Source organism: Impatiens glandulifera, chromosome 1, assembly GCF_907164915.1.
Source record: "Impatiens glandulifera chromosome 1, dImpGla2.1, whole genome shotgun sequence".
NCBI lineage: Eukaryota > Viridiplantae > Streptophyta > Magnoliopsida > Ericales > Balsaminaceae > Impatiens > Impatiens glandulifera.
In genome coordinates, this window is record NC_061862.1 from 93,455,089 (window position 1) to 93,479,508 (window position 24,420).

The 24,420-nt window shown below is 28.7% G+C and overlaps 1 protein-coding gene across 1 annotated transcript; it reads left to right on the forward strand.

The window, feature by feature from the left end:
- Nucleotides 1-11,233: 11,233 nt before the first annotated feature.
- Nucleotides 11,234-13,385, forward strand: LOC124922308 (zingipain-2-like). Its single transcript, XM_047463043.1, has 4 exons — nucleotides 11,234-11,728; nucleotides 12,446-12,678; nucleotides 12,756-12,896; nucleotides 12,990-13,385. The coding sequence occupies exons 1-4, from the start codon at nucleotides 11,245-11,247 to the stop codon at nucleotides 13,248-13,250; spliced, it is 1,119 nt and encodes a 372-aa protein (XP_047318999.1). The 5' UTR covers nucleotides 11,234-11,244; the 3' UTR covers nucleotides 13,251-13,385.
- Nucleotides 13,386-24,420: the final 11,035 nt, after the last annotated feature.

Genomic DNA, 24,420 nt, shown 5'->3' on the forward strand with positions numbered 1-24,420 from the left:
GATTAAATCGATGGTCTCCCTTATCATAAAGAGAAATATCACCTTTAGTGCTAGTTTTGATAAATGAAGATGGTTTGTCTTTCCTTATAGAATAATCAATGTTCATTCCTCCCAATTACAGAAGTACTCTCTTTCCACACCTTATAATTATTACCTTTTAGTTCATTATAGGTTGAATAATTATAAATTATGAAGGCTCATTATATATGAGACCCCAAAATTATAATACCATGTTTACCAATGTAAATAACATAATAATAATAAATCTAGCGACAAAAAACTTGTCTATGAGAGAGTTTTATTCAATCAGATTTATTTTAACAAATTATGTTTTAACATAAATCTAGCGATACAGACTTGTTTGTGGGCTAAAGTCTTATTCAATCAGATTTAAACATACACCCGTTTTTTATATTCCCTGTTACCTCCATCCACAAATCTATTTATGTATTTTTTTCATTTATATCCTAAGAATCTTGAGTTTAATGTAGCTGAGTAAGAATATTCTATATAAAAAAACATACTTAGTAGTGTATAAAATATGAATCTCAACATTTTCATGAACATAAAAAATAATTACTTAGTAGTACTTCAAATATATCACAACTTTTGCTGCTCTATTTTTATTCCATGTACCATCCTTTTTTATGCACTTTTTCAAATGTTTCAAGAATGGAAGGGTGTCTTCCAAGTTCCTTGGTCTATTGTAAAATATCAATTATGGTGTTAATAATAGTAATTTTAATCAATTAAATACAATTAAATTATATAATGTACTTACCAATATTCTTTGATGTTCTACAATCGGGATTGAACCTCCATAATATTTGGCAACATGACCATTTGTTGTGTATTTCTTTTGATTTCTTTGAATATTTGTGTACTTCTCGAAATACTTTTGGTCATCAATGTTTTTTTTTATTTGAGTCCAGTCTTCTATGGTAATGTGTAGGGGCTTTTTCAAACATGTTCCGGCCCTAGTCAAAAAATTTATTATCTTCGTATTACCTTTCTTTTTTAAAACTTATTCACATCCCATTCAAGATCCCGCTCAAATTTCTTCAAAGCAGTCATTTAAATTTGTTAAAGATCTTCAACAATTAATTGATAATAAAATTAATTAGAATAAATACAATTAAACATATCAAGAATTGTTCCCACGAAATATTCTTAATATTTTTCAGAGACTTGATTCCAGTTCAAGTATTCCCCTCTAATAACGAGTGATTATCCGATGTATGTATTCAAAATATCTGGAAAGAAGTTGCAACAACATATAATAATTAAAAATAAAATTATTTTATATTTCTAAATTACTATACATAACTTAAAACTTACTTCACTCCAATAATATTTATTAGATATGTCTTTATCGATACGTTTGAAATGAATTATATCAACATTATTGATAAGTCATAACTCTATATAATAATTGTTTATTTTATATTATCAATCAAGTTTTTGTTCATTATTGGCGATATATAATAATGTACACCTAATATCACAAAGATATTGCTAATTGTTCATGCTAAAAATTAAAAATTTATTGTTTGAAATATGAATACAAGTTTTTCTCATTTCTTTTTTCTTCTTTGATTGAATTTTATGATGAAATTTTTTGTTTCAGTGAAATTAGTTGACTCTAATTTTAATAATATTTCATGGATAATTTAAAGAAAGAAAAAAAAACTTTTTTTACCGACTCAAAATTATATTAATGAATTTAGGTGATAAAAGATTTTACCCATTCCATTTTATTAAATATACTTAGCCAACTAATATATATTTATTAATTGATTTGTACCTTCACTCACTTATTCCAAAATGCAGAAACAATCCCGTCTCCACAATGGAGCAGAAAAGATATAGAAGAATAGTTGAAAGAAAAATAAACATGTTGAAGGATAAGGCTTACTTAACGAATATACATGAAAGTGAGACCCACATGTTTGTTCATTTAAAAATAAATAGTTATATATAAACACAAGTTAAATTTCATGTAACCAAGTTTGAATTTAATATAAGAAAACTTTTCTAAAAACTATGTCATTAGATAAAATTGAACAGAGAAGAATGTATGTATAATTTACCTTAAAATTATTACAATACTATTATTAGTTTTAAATTTCAAAAGATAACTAAATATATTAAGTAATAATTTTTTTATACTGAAATTGTAGGAGGGTAAGAGCACAACTATCTCATTTGAGTTGATATGAATTATTAAGAGACTTTTAAAATTTTATAATACATTACACTTGTAAAATTGATTACTGTTTAACTCATTTAATAATTATATATTTATTAAAATAATGGTTAAAAGACAGGAAGTAGTTTAAAAAGAAAAAACATTCATAAAAATGGTAATAAATGGTAATATAGCTAATAAATGAAGAGAGAGAAAGATAATATAAAATTTGAAAAGTTTAGATTAGGGGCTGAAAATGAGTTAAGACGCTCTTAAGCTGCTCACGAGTGCTCGGTCAAAGTTCGATTTGAGTTTGACTTTAATCGAGCCGAATCTTTTAATATTTGAACCGAACTCGAACTCATATAATGTTTGTTCGTTCGATAACTTGTATAGCTTTTTCGAGCCTCATGATATATATATATATATATATATATATATATATATATATATATATATATATATATATATATATATATATATAATATTAAAATTTAAAATAATATATTTTTTGTCTCTCTCTTTTCAAAACCCATATAGAAGGCCCACAATCAGTATTATTATATTATATTGTCCTCTAAAACAAAACCCTAATTTATAATGTATCAATCTTATTTAGAGGTGTAAATAAGTTGAGCCGCTCGGTTAAACTTTGATTTGAGTTCGGTTAATATCGAATTTGAGTCAAGCTCAAGCCAGCTTGTTTATGATTCGAGTCAAATTCGAATTTAGGTAAGACTCGCTTGATAGCTCGACGAGCATTTTTTAGTCTAATTATATAATTTTTTATTTATTATATTTTATTTTTTAATCAAAATTTAAAACATACCCATAAGACTATGGATGAACTTATTGTTTATGGGACTATTCCTATTCCTAGCCATCTCCTATTTAGATCTATTAAACAATTATAGATAGAAGATTGATTCTTTGAAAATTTTGATAGATGAAACTAACTAGAAAAAAATACTATAAAATTTTAAATTTTAGAATAGACTTTATATTAAACAAATATTTATACATACCTTATAATATTATTTTTATTAATCATTATAAAAAAATATTATATTTATTTAATATAACATAAAATATAATAGGGGTGAGAAATATTACCGATATTATAGGTATATATCAAAAATCTCGTACCGCAATATATCGAAAATATCGATTTTTTTGTTATGCCGAAAAAAGTAAGGTATGATACCGACACCTTATTGGTACGGTAAAGGTATGAGATTTTCAATATTTTGGTATATAATTATATACCAAAATAATATTTATAAATTAAAAAATATATATTATATAATATTTATAAGGAAATAAGAAGTTTTGATATTAATTTAATTATATAAACTTATTTTTTTAAATCAAATTAAAATATAATTAAACTGTAATATTATTTAATATATGCAATTTCAACGTATTATATTTATTATAAGATAGAAAAATATTTTTATTTCACTATAAAGTGTTTTGCTTTTCAAAATAAACCTAATGGAGTATAATATGTTTTCAAAATCATCTCAAATACAATACACAACTTAAAAATATTCTTCTTGAGAAGACTCTCGAATTCCATTATGTTTTTCTTAATTTAAGAAATTAATATATAAATATATTTAAATTCGAGCATTTCGAGTTGAACTCGAGCCTATGATTAAATGATCGAGCTGAGTTTGAGTTTAATATTGAAAGCTCGAGCCGAGCCAATAAAAAACGATTCGAGCCGAACTCGAGTCAGGGCTAGTTCGATCTAGGCTCGGCTCGTTTACACTCCTAATCATATCCTACGTGACTCTTCATCACTTTTTTTCTTCTTTTTCCGTCTTCACCATTTCTTTCACTCATTCACAATATGTTGATTCATTTTTTCCTATTATCTCTTATCTATACTGCTTCTTGTATTCATTCACAAGAGGCTATAGGTAAATTAAAATCTATTTTTACTTCTACTATAACTATTGTTTAGCTAGATAACTTTGATTTCTTTTTGTATTATGAGAAACTTATGTTTATATGGATCGCTCATAGATGAAAATAGAAAAACACTATTATTATATATATATATATATATTAATATATATATATATATATATATATATATATATATTAATCAACTAATCAATAACCAAATATGTTTAAGGGCGTAAAAAGTTGAATAAATATATAAAACACTATTACATATAATGATTTTCAATTTATATATGGATTGGACTATGATAGAAAAAAGACTAGACAATATTATGGATATAATAATTAGTATATTATATATAATATTTAAATAGATAAAAAAAAGGTTAATATATTATATATAATTAAATTATATAATATATAATATTGAAAGAGATAAAAAAAAAAAGATTAATATATTATGTATAATAAAAGATAAAAAAAAGTATTAGTATATATTTTATATACAATATGAAGAGATAAAAAAAAGTTTAGTGTATATATTATATATAATATGTTTGAGAGAAAAAATGAATTTACAAGGATAATAATATATTATATTATATAAAAAAGTTAATAGATTATTGCTCAAAATAAGTTAATAGATTCTTGTTATATTTGCACCAAAATAATTTAAATATGTATAATAATATTTAATAGAAAAATATCAATTGTTTTTACGGTATCCACCTCCTAAAGTAAAAGTTAAATTTTATTTATTTGTTTTACCATGTATTTTTTATATTAGTTATTTGTAAGCTTAAACATATCATATTATTTAATGCAGAGAGTTATACGTGTGTTATGCTCTTCAAGAACATGATTTAAAAATGATTAATATATTTAATGTTCAAACACTTTATATAGTTTTATACTTTGATTTTGGAATTTTATGTTTTAGAATATTGATTAATAATGGAGGTTTGATATTTTTGGACTAGTATTGTAAGCACTAAAAATCAACACTCCAATTTATAATATTAAAGTAATTATTTTAAATTATTTTTAAATAATAAGATCAAAATAATTAACCCCAATGGCCAAAAATACATTTAAAATAATTAATTAGGATTAATTATTATGCTAATTAATCAAATTAATTAAATTTAAAATTAAAATAAACTTATTTGTTATGAATTTCTCTTTATTTGTTCTTAGGATGGAGGATAATGAATGAATTTAAAATAAACTTATTTGATTAAATAAAAAAAAAAAAGGAGGATCAATCGATTAGAGATAATGATGAGAAGTCATTCCATGCGATGAGGGAAACATGTGAATTCAAATATGCTCAACCAATCAGAGTGCAATATTTGTTTTTAATTAATTGATGTATTACATTCTAGTTACGCACCTAATGTTAGAAACATTTCTTTAGACTCCCTATAAATACTTTAGGCTACATACCATAGAAGACACTTTTTCCTTATGTCACACATTCTTCCAATTCTTTTATATATATTTTTAATTTCCTATAAATCCATTTTGCATTACTTTCGAGTTTGTTTTTGTTTGAATAATTTTTGAATTAGTAAATTAATTGAAGATTAATCAAATTGAATTAATTTAAAAATTCAATATATTCAAACTATTCATTCAATAATAATCAAAATGTCAAATTTGAAAAACAAAATTCATTTTATAAATTTATGTTCTTGGGCTCTGGTTTAAAAACAATGACTTAATAACATGTGTATGGTTATATATTAAATAAATGAGAAAAACTTTGATTTCTATAAATAATTGAGGTTATGATATGACTTTAATATTGTATTGTTCACAATGTATAATATATACTTGTATGCAAAATAAATAAATAAATCAGCTTTGGTATATTTTTGGGTTTATTATGTGTACTTGATGTAGTTCAGGTTAGGGGTGTTCAATATTTTGTTTGAACGGATGTCCGCCGAATTTAAGTTTATTGAATTTGAATAAATCGAATTTGAATTTGATTTTTAATTTTGAATCAAATTTTAAACCAATTCAAATTCAAATACGATTTTCGAGTTGGAATTTCAACTCAATAAATCAAATCGAATTCATTTTTTTATTATTTATTATAATTATATATTATATAATTTATTAAAGTTTGGTTAGAAAGTGTACCCTTAGGGCCTGTTTGGCCAAAAAAACTCATATATTCACAAATTTGCAGAATCATAATTTTTAAAACACGTGTCCAAAAATTATGAAATTGATATATTTACGATCACAAAAATATTTCCAAATTTGACGTCGAATTTCATAATTTTCTGGATAACTTGATATTTTCGATATTTTTCATGATTTTATGAACTTTTTTTTTACTTTATGCATGTATGATGATTTTTGTTTAACATGTTTCCTACTTTTGTAGGATTTTACTTGTATGTATATATGATTTCCTTTATTGTATTTTATTTATGCTTATATATGTTTGTATGTATGCTTGTATTATTGTTTGAACAAAAAATAAAAGATTCACACAAATGTGCACAATCACTCTTAGAATTAGGTTAAACAAGAAAAATAGAAAAACTAAAATGTAAAGTGTAAAATATAATTTTAAAGGACATAATTGTAATAATATAAGTTATCTTTGTAATGAGTGTCGTGGAACTTAACGTTTTTAGTCCTTTCCCACATATAACCAAGCACCAAACTAATAAAAAGATCTCTAATTATTGCGTGGATACGCCTAAATTATTTTCCTAATTTTAAAAAATTAGGTGGTGACTCTATAGTCTTGAGGTTATCATTAATTAATTATTTTTTAAAAAGACCTATGTTAACATCTCATTAAATTCTCAATGTTAGATGGAATTCGACGAGAGGGTTGATTATGGGGTTACAATAAAGTTTAGCTTTTATCGCTTTACTTTTTCGATATCACTTAAAAAATAAATTCTACACGTAAAAATAAATTAATAAGAGAAGATTAAACAATGTAAGATATAGAGCTAAGATGAGTGATTTCTATCGTGTATAGTTTCTAGCGACTCTGTTGTGAATATTTAATGCTTTGCTTCAAACACAATTTTGGCAATTTAGAAATCTATTTTACACAAAACTATATCGCCGAGCAAATGTTGAAAGAGTGTCCTTATAAAATAAAGGAATAGAGGAAGGGATTTGGAATTTTATCTCCTTACAAAAAAATATTTTGTTTTCTTAATGTGCATGAATTCTAGGACTCTAGTGTGAAGATAATATAAGGTATACGTCATTTGACAAAGACTATACATCTATTTATTACTTTATAAGATTATCAATGAGGAATGATAATCTCCACCCGCTTTTGAGAAATTTTTATGTGATTTGTTCGTTGAGTATGAATGTAGAAAAAACCTGGGTTAACCCTTTCTTTCATTTCATAAATTCTCTACCATTAAAAATAAGGGATTTGTGATTAGCGGTGAGGGGTATGACCAATTAGAGCTCTCCTTACATCGATAACATTTAGATTATCCTTGTCGGTATCATCCCTCTCTCTTATTGTCATGGAAGTCATATAACAAAAATTCCTACGTCATTTCTACCGGTCGTTGAATCGCCGTGCCCGAGCATTAAAGTCACTGTGCTAATATTTTTTATTAGTTATCTGACTACTATATATGTAAATACATAGTATGCATATGGATATAAATAAGTATTCATGAGTACATTCTATCCATTTAATAAACATGGATTTTTTTTTATAAAAATATAAAAACAATAAAAACAAAAATCATGAAAAAATAAAAATATAAAAAGTCTAACTTAACGAGTTATTGTCTTTAAGTCTTTATTACACAAATTCATTGATGTTAAAACGTTCGATGACCATTCAAACTAAAAAAAAAATCTATCAAGAGGAGGACATCATCCCGTGGACATCAAATAAGAGGAACATGTCAAAGACAAGGAAGCAAAACGACAAAGACTTAAATTTCCTTTAATGCTTTTAAAATTTAACTTTGATGTTGAGGGGTGTATGCGTTTGTGATTGTTTTTGATTTATCCACACACTTAAATAAAATGTAACTTCTTTTAATACACTCAATATTTTTATGAATGAAAAATGACTGTTTATTCTACGTTTATGACATACATGTATATGAGTAACATGTACTACTCTTTCGGTTTACTCTTTAAACCATCTCGCCCTCTTTCGACTAATCTATTCACCATAGAAGCGTACTACATAATTGAGGAGACATCCAATAAATATTTAAGCAATGTACAACTCTAAATCCAATATCCTTCGTAACGGTCTTTCTGTTCTTCGTTGACAAGCAAACGAACTTCACTTAGTTCATAATTCATGACTCTTCGTAGAGTTCCTTCTATCCATCGACGAATGAATGTGCTTCACTAATCTTAGAATCCACATTTCTTCTTAGAATTCTTTCGATTTCTTGTCGACGAACACACAAATATTGGATCCACGACTTATTATAAAGCCTTTACTGCTACTCTTTTACGGAAGCACGGTCATCATTCAACTTTGAATTCAAGATTCTTTATCCTTTATATCCCCATCAACGAATACACGTGCTTACTTCAACACGAAATTCATGACTCTTTGTGAAAATCTTTCTATCCTTCATTAATAAACGCACGCGCGTCACTAACTTAGGGATCACGTCTCTTTTCAAGGATCCTTTTATCACTCGTTAATGAAAACACGCACATCACTAATTTAGACCTCACATCTCTTTTCAGAGATCTTTTATCCTTTGTCTATGAACGTGCAAATACCATTCAGTTTAGAATCTACGACCATTCGTGGAATTCATTTTATCATTTTCTTGACGAACGCGCGAATTCGTGACTCTTTGTGGTATTTCTTTATACACTTCGTCAACAAATTAACAACAATGCATATGTTAATTTTCATTTTTAGACAAAGATGTTGCAAACTAAGGCGATATCGATGTTGTTACTTTTTCATTTCCTCCATATTTAGATATTGTGTGCTTGTGTCATGCCTTCAAAATCATCTTTAATTAAAAAATATATTGATATTGAAAGAGAGAAATATGTCAAATAATTTTATAATTAAAATGTAAATAATATGATAGAAATTACGAAATATTAAATATGATATTTTAATACGAAATTTAATAGACTTGAATCACAGGCTAAACATAATTTACACCAAAAGGGGCTATCCCTTAGTGAGAATGAATTTAATTTGATTTGAAAACGAAATATATTTATTAGTCAAAATAAGTTATAATCAAAATCTAAGAAACACAACCTAGTTGAAATTTTAAGCGATCAATAATTTTAAATTAGTTATGAAGATGGTTTAAATTTTGGCCATAAAATAATAATTATTCATATTTGGAGATATATTCTTAATTTTGTACCATTTGAAATACTAGCTATTTCAAATAAAAATAAATGTATTAGAAAAAATTTCAAACAAAAATACATGTAAAAAAGTAATTTCAAACAAAATTATGTTTATGAACATATTTAAAACTCAGTTTTATGTATAGGGAACACTATACTTATTATCTCTTAACTAAAATTAGGTCGATAAAATTGGTTTGAGTTGAGTTTTAAGTGATGCTATAAATTGTTGGTATAAATTTCAAATATAATGGAAGGGTATTAACAAACCAATATCTTGAATATGTCATTAATTTTAAAAAAATTTAGCGAGTTAAATTAAAAAATAAAAATAATTATTTAATACAATTAAAAAATTTAAAACAGTGTTAGTCTATGAGAGCAAAATATAATATTTAAGTTCCATAGAAATATATTAAATTAAAATAAGAGACTATAGAACTGTAGAGGTCGTGTTCATCTAATTTAAGGGGAAAAAAACAGAATGAAGTTATTTCTTGAAAAATATCTTCTCATTTATAAAAGAAAAATTAGTAGCTTGTAAGGTCAATTTGTAAATTTGATTTTGTTAGAGTAATGTTCAAAAAGTTATTGATATTTATATGTGTAAACTAAAATTTCATTAAAAAATATTAGTTTATTCAGAATATTTTTTTATGTAAAATTTATCTTTCAAATGATCCAAATTTATAATATTGTGATTTCCAATCCTAATCAAGAATCATAAAAGGAGTGTTTCTTATTGCAGGGTGCAATAACAAACAATATTGTAAAAACTTAAATTTGGCAAAACAATAACAACATCAAACAAAATTTCTATAAATTTAAAACTTTTTTGAATAAATTTTCTAAACCCATGTAACAAGATAATGTATATATCTATCAATTATATTATTAGGTATAAAGGTTTATACTTTGTTTTAAAAAAATAATCCATTTAATAAAAAATAAAACACTTATAAGTACAACAACAAAAATATACATATGAAAAAAAAAGTTTAAAAAGCAAAAATAAATTAAGAAACATACTACAATTAATTAGTTTAAACGTTTCAAGAAGAACAATAATGTCTTTACATAAATTCATAAGTTTTCGAATCTCATATCGAATGACATTGTAAATAAATCTTTCATTATTAAATGTTCTCCGGTTTATTTTCAACTAGATAATACATTAAAAAATTATAGGGATATAGATCTATCTTGTAAATAAGGTTTTTTTAGTCATTCCTCTGTATACCTATCCCAATAACTAATGATAGTCTTCAACCTAACTTATTAAATTCCTGTAAAATTACATAATATATTTGCGATATCGTGAAAATGTACATAATGTACAAGCATATGAGAATAGTATACAATCTCTTTGTAGGACATTCGACAATCGCTCAGATAATTTATTGCTATTTGTATATTTTTTATATTTAAAAAATAATCCTAATAAATAAATAAATAAACAGTAAAAACAATTAATAAAAAATTATTAAAAATTTAAATATCAAATAAAGTTTAATTTCTTTTATTCAACATTTTTTTTACTAAATGTCAAATCAACATTTTAATTTTATTTTTGATAATTATGATTGTTAAATTATAAGTATATATTTAATGATAATTATATTAAAAAAAAAACAAATCAGGACTATCCTAATAACTCAAATAAATAAAAAAAATCAATAAGAAGATAATTGAATAAAATATTCTCTTAAATATTTAAATAATAAATATATTCATCTATAAAATAATCCTCATTTCATCCTTTAGACTCGCACCATTAATTAAACATGACTACTCCGGCCACCACCACCATCCTACTCCTCTTCCTAGCCCTCTTCTCCGCCTCCCTCAGCCTCATGATGGCGGACATGTCAATCATCGAGTATGATAACAATCACCAATCAAAATCCAGAACCGACGAAGAAATGATGAATATTTACAAAAAGTGGATGGTAGAGAATGGAAAAGTGTACAACGGAATAGATGAATTCGAAAAGCGTTTCGAAATTTTTAAGGATAATTTGGTCTTCATAGATGCTCATAACTCCGAGAACCGGACCTACAAGGTTGGATTGAACGTGTTTTCCGATCTGACCGATGAAGAGTACCGATCCTACTACCTCGGCATGAAATATGATGCCGATCTCCAATCTGTCCAGTCAGAGCTGGACAACCAAAGGTATGCTGTGTCATCAGGTGAAATTCTCCCGGAGTCGGTTGATTGGAGGACGAAAGGCGCCGTCTCACCGATTAAGAACCAGGGAAAATGCGGTAAGATTTCTAAATTAGAAAGTTAGTATGACTCCAAGTCATTCAATCAAACTATTGAACAACTAAGATAACTAATTCTATAGGTGGATTTTAGTCAATATCAATTAAGTTAACAGACTTTTTAGGTCGGGAAGCAGACTAACTAATAAGATAAGAGGTTCTCGAAAATCAAGGTTCGAAAGCTGCTACTTTTATTTTTTAATCCCAGAGAAGATAACTAGTATTATTGTTATAAAAAAAATATTGTGATATATAATACTTTGTAGATTAATTAATATTGTTATTTTTTTTTTGACTATTATGTAGATTAATTTGTCTGTAGATAGTTTCGGCTATTTCCATTTTTTAGAGAGAAAAAAACAAAAGTAAAAAATATTTGTCTCAGAGTAATTTAACAATTTTGGAACAATTTGATAAAAATATAAAGTAAAAAGTAGGTGCCTAAGATGAAAATAATTTAATAGTATTAGAACAATTCAATTCACTAACTTTTTAATAAATTAATTACAAAAATATATATAATAAGCATAATATAACTAAAATCACAGGTTTGATTCTCATTTAAGATACCTCACGATGGAGTAAATGTCATGATTTTATTATATGGTTAATTCTAGTTAAGGATGCGAAGAAATGAGGTTAAAAAATATAGTTTTGGAACAATTTGAGTTCATATATATATTTTGATCTTGTTTGTGTTGTTTTTTAAAATATTAGGAAGTTGTTGGGCTTTCTCGGCGATTGCAGCGGTGGAAAGTATCAACAAGATAGTAACAGGACAACTGATTGATTTGTCGGAGCAAGAACTTATTGACTGCGATCGAGCTAGCCTAGGCTGCTTAGCCGGGTACATTCTTACTGCATTCCAATTCATTGTTCGCAATGGTGGTATAGACACGGAAAAGGATTATCCTTATCGAGAAGCCAAAGGCACCTGCAATGCCACTAAGGTTATCATGAGCTTGACTTTGGGGCTTGTTAATTTTTATAAGTCTGTCTAGCTAACCATTTGGTTGATTGATTGCAGATGAAATCAAAGGTGGTGAGCATAGACGGTTGGGAAAGAGTACCACCCTACGACGAAAATAGTTTAAAGAAAGCTGTCGCACAGCAGCCCATCAGCGTTGGCATTGAAGCTTATGGCAAGGAATTCAAAAATTATGTCTCGGTACGTAAGTAGTGAAAAGTTATTATATTTTGGATTTTGAGATCGATCTATATATTATAAGTGAATGTTTTGTGATTCTTTTGGTTATGGAAGGGTATTTTCACGGGATACTGCAGAACCTCCCTAGATCATGCACTGGTGGTGGTGGGATATGGCAGTGAAAAAGGACTTGATTATTGGATAGTGAAGAATTCATGGGGAACGAATTGGGGTGAAAAAGGATATATGAGGATCGAGCGGAACAATGTTCCTAGCGGTAAGGGAAAAGGGAAATGCGGCATAGCTGTACAAGGTTTTTATCCCACAAAAAAAGGAAATGCCGGAGTAGGAGACGGTGTCGTTAGTACAGCATGAACGTAGCAATTAAATTAAAGTATCCAAATCTAAGTTAAAATAAGGTGGAGGTGGTGGTGGTCACTTCTTTTGTTTTTGTTGTTATTATGTATTTAATAAACTGATCATGTTTTATTAATAAATCTACCATGATCACATGTATTTGCATAATTATTAATATAAATAAAATATTATTTATTTATAAATATTTTAAATAAAATTAATATTATTTAAATTTAATTTATTTAAAATTAGTTTATGTTTTTAAAAATTAAGTTTAATATAAAATTTAATGTTAATATATATTTTAAAATTAATTATATATCTAAAGTTAAAAAAAATAATTTTATGAGTTTAAAAATACTTAAAAAAAGAAATGTAGATTTATTCTTAAGAAATCAAGTCAATTACATCATACAAGTTACTATAAATCATTCTAGAAATTTTACTTAAAGTTGTGTCATACATTTTTCTCTTATCAAAAGTAATGTTAGGCGTGTTTTACACTATTACCAACCTTTTATATTACAACAACATTTTTTTATCACCATTTCGACAAACCAACCTCCAATCACACAAACCAGGTCTCATACAGTGACCTCAGACACTTTCACACATCTATTATCTCTAGTCAAATCAACCACCAATCTTAATCGACCTCTAATATCATGACCTCACGTTTTCACATGCATCTTATCACACTCGACAAACTAACCACCAATCTCAATCGACCTATAATATTGTGAGCTCACACATTTTCATATTTCGGTCAATCAAAATTTTATTCATATTATTTTTAACCACCTATATCTCCTTTGTTATCGGCCTCTTATACCCACAAATGACACCTCTCATCTGATGATTTTTACCCTTACTGCGGTCTCTTTTACCACCAAACCCACCAATCGACTTCTTATCTTGTGACTCACACTTTTCATAATCCTCTTTATCCACTCGGAAAATTATCCACAAATCTCAATCAACCTTTAATCATGTGACCTCACACACTTTACAACTCGATTAATCAATATCTCATTCATATATTTTAATCAATAATATCTCATTTATTACTCATCCTCTTTTATAATACCGTGACCTCTTTTATTACGCCTAATTAATCTCAATCAACATCTCATCTTCTGACCTCACACTTTCACACACCTTTTATCCCCGTGAAACCAACACAAATCCCTCAATCGACCTCTCATCTTGTGATTCACACTTTTTCATGTCTTTTTGTCTACTTGATAAATAACTCACCGATCACGATTCAACTCTAATTTCGTGACCTCACACACTTTTACATTTCGGTCAATCAACATATCATTCATAAATTTTTAACCACTAATATATCATTTTTACATACTTCTTAAATTATTTTTCACTTCCGGAAAACCAACCACCAAATCTCAATCGACATCTCATCTCATGACCTTACACACACTTTCATACACCTCTTATCCCTCGTCAAAACAAACATCAATCTCCTCAACCGACCTCTCATCTTGTGACTCACATTTTTTCATACCTCTCACACACATTTATACTCCGGTTAAATGACATCTCATTTATGTATTTTTAACCGTCATTATCTCCTTTTATTATCGACTTCTTATCCCAACAAATCAACCACAAATATCCACCTCGTATCTCATCATATTTACTCTTATCGCGACTTCTTTTACCCCACTTCAACCAATCAACAACCAATCCCCCAATCGATCACTTCGGTCATCAACATCTCATTCATATATTTTTAACCACTAATATCTAATTTATTATGAAGACCTCTTATATTTACTCTCACTTCGGAAAACCAACCATCAAATCCTAATCGACATTTCATCTCGTGACCTCACACACTTTCACACACCTCTTATTCCCTCGATAAACCACCCACCAAGCTTAAATCATCATCTTCAAGTTGTTGAAGATGATAGAGGCCCAGTTGATGGATGTCCCGCAGACGATTGAGATCATCATCTCATACACCTTCCTAGTATAGAACTGGTTAGGTATCTGTCCCAGGATGGATCTTTGGATGATGTCATGAAGAAGTTGGATGTGGGGAGCGAGGTTGGATTTGAGTCCTTGGTTGTTGACCGGACTCAAAGTGTTGGAGAAGAAGTGCGAAAATTCCTCATTTGCATTGGAGAGAGGAGGGGGAAATCTGAAAATCCTTCGGTTGGTAGATCAAAGAAACTGGAGAAGGATTCTTCAGTGATATGGAAGAAGAAACTTCCTTTCACATAGGAAACGATCGATCCATTATCCAGAATGACGGCATGATTGATGAAGTCGGTAACATCCCTTTCCAGAAGAAAGTCATAATCTTCTAGGAATTTTTGCAAGCCGGAGTCAACAAGATTCTGAAAAACAATGCCTCTTGTTTCGCTATCTCGAGATGATAGCATTGAATCAAAATCAATGACTAGAGATGTTCAATACATGATAAAGATATGAGAGAGATCCGAGTTTTAGAGAGATGCTCAAAGAAAGAATGTTGTAGTTTGGATGGAGGTAAGTTGCTCTTTAAATAGGGGATCGGGTTCAAAAGAATTTAAGATTTTCATTAAATAGAGAATCTGTCCGTTATGAAAAGTCTTGTCTTATTTCCCAAAAAGGTTACTTTTGATTCTTGGGAAGGAGTTACTTTTTTCAGAAGATTGTTTTGGGAAAATGCAAGGAGGGTTGACACAATAACAGGTCAAATTTTAAGCGCATGCTTGGGAATATTTTGAAAATGACCGAAATTTGGTAATGACCGATATTTGGTAGCTTCTCCCTGAGAGTATGCCCAGTTAAGGAAAATGACTTTTAAAGTTAATCATCTTAATATTTGACCGAAGTTTCATTAAACCGATATTTCATAAAAGCAGAAAACACATAACCGATATTGAAGCAAAATAATCGGTATGGTTGTGAAATACATAAAGTAGACCCAAGGACTAGTAGTGAGATGGTCCAATAGCTAGAGTTCTTCTAGCTCTTTCTCTGTCTATCCGGTAGATGTATGTCTGGATCCTCTCCTTCGTCAACATCTGATTAGGATAGAGGGTGGCTCATCGACCGAGGTAGACATTGATGTCAAAGAACAGACCACATAACTGAGGAGCAAATCCTCTTTTCTTGGAAAATATCATCTTCTTCAGGTTGTTGAAGAAGATCCTGGACCAGTTGACTAGAGTGCCTTCGGTGATGGCAACCACCATTTCGAAGACCTTCTGGGTGTAGGATTGAGTGTTTGCCTTGGGAATAATATTCTTACTTAGGATCTCACTCAGTTGCTGAAATTCACTTTGGAGGGAAGTTTTGGCTCCATAAGTGTTGACCAGATTCATGGAATCCGAAAAGTGGTGGCACATCTCATTGATGACCATCGGTGAGAAGTTGAAGTTAGTGAGACCTTCAGTAGGTAGTCCGCAACTAAGTGCGAGATCTACCTCACTAAAGATGAAGGATTTGTCTTGAACTTCGGCAAGGATAAGATCATCCCGAATGACCCTAGCGGTGTTGAAAAATTCAGTAACTACATTATAGTCTATGATATATCTATCTTCCAAAAATGGTCTTAAACCGGAACGTTCAATGGACCGAAAAAGGGCTTGGATTTCAACATCTTCAGAATGTGAGACTGATTCAAAATTGGCAAGAAGAATTTTGTTAGCAAGGAAACTAGACATTTTTGCTTGAGGATTTTCTTATGTTTGATTTAAAGAGTGTGATTATGTTCTCGAATGCAACACCGGATTATATGTTATCTCTATTGCACTAGTGTTGTCACAAAACATTGGAGATTCCACAGCCGTGATTCCAAAATACCTCAGTTGCTGTTGGATCCAGAGGAGTTGAGCATAGAAGCTTCAGGACGCAAGATACCCCGCCTCTGTAGTTGAGGTAGCAACCGATGTCTGCTTTTTGTTATACCAAGAAATAAGCCGGTCACCTAGGAACTAGCATGTCCCGCTGGTACTCTTTCGGTCAATCTTACAGCATGCATAGTCTGCATCAGAGTAACTCGTTAGATTGAAACTGGAATCCTTTGAATACCACAGTCCCACATCTTGAGTGCCCTTTAAATATTTTAAGATTCTGTTACGATTTGTTTCGTAAGATGTGTTTATGGGTTCAAGAATCAAGTTCTTGATCTTAGGACCAATGAAAATTCTATAATCAAAGGGCAGCGGAAGGTTTTGATAGAGAATTTGAGGGGAGGGGATAGAAGAAACAAGGGTGCGAAGAGAAATACTGTTGGTTTATACCAAACAGTCCATAATAATAATAATAATAGACAAATAGGGGCGAAGTCACATCTTCATCATTCTATTCATGGGTCTTTGGGGAAGAAAGATCATCCTTATATAGGTGATGTCTTGCCCCATAATATTCGGTTACAACAAATACTAGAAAATAACAGAATTCGGTTTGTAAAATAGAAAAGGAAAGCAAAACAAAATAATAATACAACAAAACAGAAATCTGGCCCATGTGCACACTAGGACCGAGACTGGGTGTCGATGAAGGTTGCTGGAATTTATTCTAGGACCGAGGCCTAACAGATTCTTTTGGCAGCATTTTAATGAGATTGTTTAGGATTAGACTAGAATCTCCCGCACACCCCGACCGCAAACAAGATGTCCGGTCGGCTAGCTGTTATGTACATAAGTGAACTGATAATTCCACGATAGGCTGTTAAGTCCACTCCTTGACCATCTTCATCTTTATCCAGTTTGATCGATGAGCTCATTGGGGTGGATGCTGCATAGTAGTTTTCCATCCCAAACTTTTTTATCAGCTCCTTTGTGTACTTAGATTGATTGATGAATGTTCCTCCTTCGATCTGCCGAACCTGGAGACCTAGAAAGAAAATCAACTCCCCCATCATACTCATTTCAAACTTGTCAGTCATCATCTTTGAAAATTTATCACATAGCTTAGGGTCGGTTGACCCGAAAATAATATCATCCACATAAATTTGAACAAATAAGATATATCCATTTTTCTCAAATTTAAATAGGGTCTTATCTACCGATCCTATAGTAAAATTATGGTTGAACAAAATTTTTGTCAAATTGTCATACCAAGCTCTAGGAGATTGTTTTAAACCGTAAAGGGCTTTATCCAACCGGTACACATGACTAATTAGATCTTGATTTTTAAAACCTAGAGGTTGCTCAACATACACCTCCTCATTTAATTCACCGTTTAAAAATGCACTTTTAATATCCATTTGAAAAAGTTTGAAATTCTTGAAAACTGCAAAGGCTAGAAAAATTCTAATGGCTTCAAGTCTGGCCGTAGGAGCAAATGATTCTTTAAAATCAATGCCTTCTTTCTGTTTATCCCTTGGGCCACTAATCTAGCTTTATTCCTCATAACTAAACCGTTTTCATTTAGTTTATTTCTCAACACCCATCTTGTTCCGATAACCGATTGATTTTTCGGTCTTGGATATAAATGCCAGACTTTATTCCTCTCAAATTGGTTCAATTCCTCTTGCATTTCTAAGATCCAATCTGGATCTAACAATGCTTCATCCACCTTTTTTGGCTCAATCTGGGATATGAAAGCAGAGTTTTTATATTATTCCAACAGTTGATGCCTAGTTTGGATGGGTAGTGAGGGGTTACCTATAATAAGCTCATGATAATGATCTCTGTTACCTTTAAGATTCGGTCCAGAAATGTCTTCTAAATGACCGGTTATTTAATCAAGGTTAGACAAATCGGTAGGCTGAACTGAGTCAAACCGACCGATTTCCTCAGCAGACACTGATGTGTCAACTTCCTGCTGTGAAGCAGCTTGATCCGGCTGAACCTCAGCATTAACCGTTTGGTCATAGACAAACCTTTTAAAGACCGTAATCTCATCTTCACCAACATATTGGATATTTAATTTTTCCAATTGTTGTGTAGATCAAAGGATGATGCGATATTACTTTCAACCGATTCATCAAAAACAACATGAAAAGATTCTTCAACAGTTAAGGTCTTAGTGTTATATACTCTATATGCTTTACTCACTACAGAATAGCTTATCATGATGCCAACGTCGGATTTTACATCGAAAGCAGTCAAATAAATTTTACCATTGTTATGAATGTAACACTTATAGCCAAAGATCCTAAGATATCGGATGTTAGGAACTCTATCATGGTATACTTCAAAAGGTGTTTTATTGAGCCGTTTATTAATCATAGACCGGTTTTGTTTATAACATGCAGTGTTAATAGCCTCAGCCCAAAATTTTTGAGCAATACCCGAATCGGCTATCATGGACCTTGCGGCTTCCTTAAGAGTTCGGTTTCTTCTCTCGGCCAGTCCATTTTGTTGAGGTGTTGTAACACTAGAAAACTCGTATCTAATTCCAGATTCCTCAAAAAAATGCATTCAAAGTACTAAATATAAACTCAGTTCCTCTATCAATTCTAATCTTATTTATGCGTATAGATTTCTCATTCTGTAATCTTTTAAGCAGTTTAATTAAATTCGGTGTAGCTTGATTTTTAGATACCCAAAATATCACCCAAGCATATCTAGAGTAATCATCAATAACTACCATATGATAATGCATACCACTTAGGCTTGTGACCCTAATCAGTCCAAATAAGTCCATGTGAAGCAATTCTAAACATCGGTTAGATTGTGTTTTCCCTTTACTTTTAAAAGTTGATTTTATTTGTTTCCCCATTTGACATGCAGAACAGACTTTATCTTTGACAAATTTCATGTTAGGCATTCCTTGAACTAACTCTTTGGTACAGATGTAGTTTATGGTTTTGAAATTCAAGTGATTAAACCTTTTATGCCAAAGCAGTTTTGATCATTCTTAGCTATCATGCAAACCGGGTTATCAACTTTAGTTTTCCAGTCTACTTTGTAAATGTTTTCTAACTTATTTCTGGTTAGTAAGGTGCGATCCTGTGGACTCTTAATTAAACATGCATGTTTATGAAATTTTCAGTGTATCCCACATCGCACATTTGATTAATACACAACAGATTAAAATACAAATTTTCAACAAAAAACACGTTATTTGTAATCAGGTTGCCATGGACAATCTTACGCTTGTCCATGGCTCTAACTTTATTACTGTACATAAACTTAAATGAATAAACTTACTCCACTCCAATAATATTTATTAAATATGTCTTTATCGATACGTTTGAAATGAATTATATCAACATTATTGATAAGTCTTAATTCTATATAATAATTGTTTATTTTATATTATCAACCAAGTTTTTGTCCATTATTGGCAATATATAATAATGTACACCTAATATCACAAAGATATTGCTAATTGTTCATGCAAAAAAATAAAAATTTGTTGTTTTAAATATGAATACAAGTTTTTCTCATTTTTTTTCTTCTTTGATTGGTTTTTATGATTTTCATGATGAAAATTTTTGTTTCATAAAATTAGTTGACTCTAATTTTATAATATTTCATGGATAATTTTAAAAAAGAAATAACTTTTTTTACCGACTCAAAATTATATAAATGAATTTAGGTTATGTAAAATGTATCTTTCAAATGACCCCAATTTATAATGTTGTGATTTTCAATCCTAATTAAGAATCATAAAATGAGTGTTTCTTATTGCATGGTGCAATAACAAACAATGTAAAAACTTAAATTTGGCAAAACGATAACATCAAACCAAATTTCTAAAAATTTAAAATTTTGTAAAACAAATTTTTTTAACCCATGTGATTTTTGTATAACATGTAATGTATCTAACTATCAATATTAATATTTATAACATTTAAAATATTTTCAAAAAAAAAACGTTTAAACTTTATTTTAAAATAAATAATCATACTATTCTATAGAACAGTACATATAAATTGATATACTAGTCTTTATGAACATAACGGAGAGGCGATTAAATCGATGGTCTCACTTATCATAAAGAGAAATATCACCTTTAGTGCTAGTTTTGATAAATGAAGATGGTTTGTCTTTTCTTATAGAATAATCAATGTTCATTCATCCCAATTACAGAAGTACTCTCTTTCCACACCTTATAATTATCACCTTTTAGTTCATTATAGGTTGAATAATTATAAATTATGAAGGCTCATTATATATGAGACCCCAAAATTATAATATCATGTTTACCAATGTAAATAACATAATAATAATAAATCTAGCGACAAAAAACTTGTCTATGGGAGAGTTTTATTCAATTAGATTTAATTTAACAAATTATGTTTTAACATAAATCTAGCGATACAGACTTGTTTGTGGGCTAAAGTCTTATTCAATCAGATTTAAACACACACCCGTTTTTTATATTCCCTGTTGTCTCCATCCACAAATCTATTTATGTATTTTGTTCATTTATATCCTAAGAATCCTGAGTTTAATGTAGCTGAGTAAGAATATTCTACATAAAAAACATACTTAGTAGTGTATAAAATATGAATTTCAATATTTTCATGAACATAAAAAATAATTACTTAGTAGTACTTAAAATATATCACAACTTTTGCTGCTCTATTTTTATTCCATGTACCATCCTTTTTTATGCACTTTTTCAAATGTTTCAAAAATGGAAGGGTGTCTTCCAAGTTCCTTGGTCTATTGTAAAATATCAATTATGGTGTTAATAATAGTAATTTTAATCAATTAAATACAATTAAATTATATAAATACTTACCAATATTCTTTGATGTTCTACAATCGGGATTGAACCTCCATATTATTTGGCAACACCGTTTGTTGTGTATTTCTTTTGATTTCTTTGAATATTTGTGTACTTCTCGAAATACTTTTGGTCATCAATTTTTTTTTATTTGAGTCCAGTCTTCTATGGTAATGTGTAGGGGCTTTTTCAAAGATGTTTTGGCCCTAGTAAAAAAATTTATTATCTTCGCACTACCTTTCTTTTTAAAACTTATTCACATCCCATTCAAGATCCCGCTCAAATTTCTTCAAAGCAGTCATTTAAATTTGTTAAAGATCTTCAATAATTAATTGATAATAAAAATTAATTAGAATAAATACAATTAAACATATAAAGAATTGTGCCCACAAAATATTCTTAATATTTTTCAGAGACTTGATTCTAGTTCAAATATTCCCCTCTAATAACGAGTGATTATCCGATGCATGTATTCAAAATATCTGGAAAGAAGTTGCAACAACATATAAAAATTAAAAATAAAGTTATTTTATATTTCTAAATTACTATACACAACTTAAATGAATAAACTTACTCCACTCCAATAATATTTATTAGATATGTCTTTATCGATACGTTTGAAATGAATTATATCAACATTATTGATAAGTCATAACTCTATATAATAATTGTTTATTTTATATTATCAATCAAGTTTTTGTCCATTATTGGCGATATATAATAATGTACACCTAATATCACAAAGATATTGCTAATTGTTCATGCTAAAAATTAAAAATTTATTGTTTTAAATATGAATACAAGTTTTTCTCATTTCTTTTTTCTTCTTTGATTGATTTTTATGATGAAATTTTTTGTTTCAGTGAAATTAGTTGACTCTAATTTTAATAATATTTCATGGATAATTTAAAGAAAGAAAAAACTTTTTTTACCGACTCAAAATTATATTAATGAATTTAGGTGATAAAAGATTTTACCCATTCCATTTTATTAAATATACTTAGCCAACTAATATATATTTGTTAATTGATTTGTACCTTCACTCACTTATTCCAAAATGCAGAAACAATCCCGTCTCCACAATGGAGCAGAAAAGATATAGAAGAATAGTTGAAAGAAAAATAAACATGTTGAAGGATAAGGCTTACTTAACGAATATACATGAAAGTGAGACCCACATGTTTGTTCATTTAAAAATAAATAGTTATATATAAACACAAGTTAAATTTCATGTAACCAAGTTTGAATTTAATATAAGAAAACTTTTCTAAAAACTATGTCATTAGATAAAATTAAACAGAGAAGAATGTATGTATAATTTACCTTAAAATTATTACAATACTATTATTAGTTTTAAATTTCAAAAGATAACTAAATATATTAAGTAATAATTTTTTTATACTGAAATTGTAGGAGGGTAAGAGCACAACTATCTCATTTGAGTTGATATGAATTATTAAGAGACTTTTAAAATTTTATAATACACTACACTTGTAAAATTGATTACTGTTTAACTCATTTAATAATTATATATTTATTAAAATAATGGTTAAAAGACAGGAAGTAGTTTAAAAAGAAAAAACATTCATAAAAATGGTAATAATGGTAATATAGTTAATAAATGAAGAGAGAAAGAAAGATAATATAAAATTTGAAAAGTTTAGATTAGGGGCTGAAAATGAGTTAAGACGCTCTTAAGCTGCTCACGAGTGCTCGGTCAAAGTTCAATTTGAGCTTGACTTTGATCGAGTTCGAGTCGAGCTCGAGCCGAATCGTTTAATATTTGAACCGAACTCAAACTTATATAATGTTTGTTCGATAACTTGTATAGATTTTTCGAGGCTCATGATATATATATATATATATTTAATATTAAAATTTAAAATTTAAAAGAATATATTTTTTGTCTCTCTTTTCAAAGCCCATATAGAAAGTCCACAATCTGTATTATTATATTATATTGTCCTCTAAAGCAAAAACCCTAATTTATAATGTATCAATCTTATTTAGAGGTGTAAATAAGTTGAGCCGCTCGGTTAAAGTTCGATTTGAGTTCGGTTAATATCGAATTTGAGTCGAGCTCATGCCAGCTCGTTTATGATTCGAGTCAAATTCGAACTTAGGTAAGACTTGCTTGATAGCTCGACGAGCTTTTTTTAGTCTAATTATATAATTCTTTATTTATTATATTATACTTTTTAATAAAAAATTTAAACATACCCCTAAGACTATCAATGAACTTATTGTTTATGTGACTGTCCCTATTCCTAGTCATCTCCTATTCAGATCTATCAAACAATTATAGATAGAAGATTGGTTCTGTGAAGATTTTGATAGATGAAACTAGCTAGAAAAAAAATACTATAAAATTTTAAATTTTGGAATAGACTTTATATTAACAAAAATATTTATACATACCCTATAATATTATTTTTATTAATCATTATAAAAAAATATTATATTTATTTAATATAACATAAAATATAATAGGACTGAGAAATATATCGAAAATATCGATTTTTTCAGTATGCCAAAAAAAGTA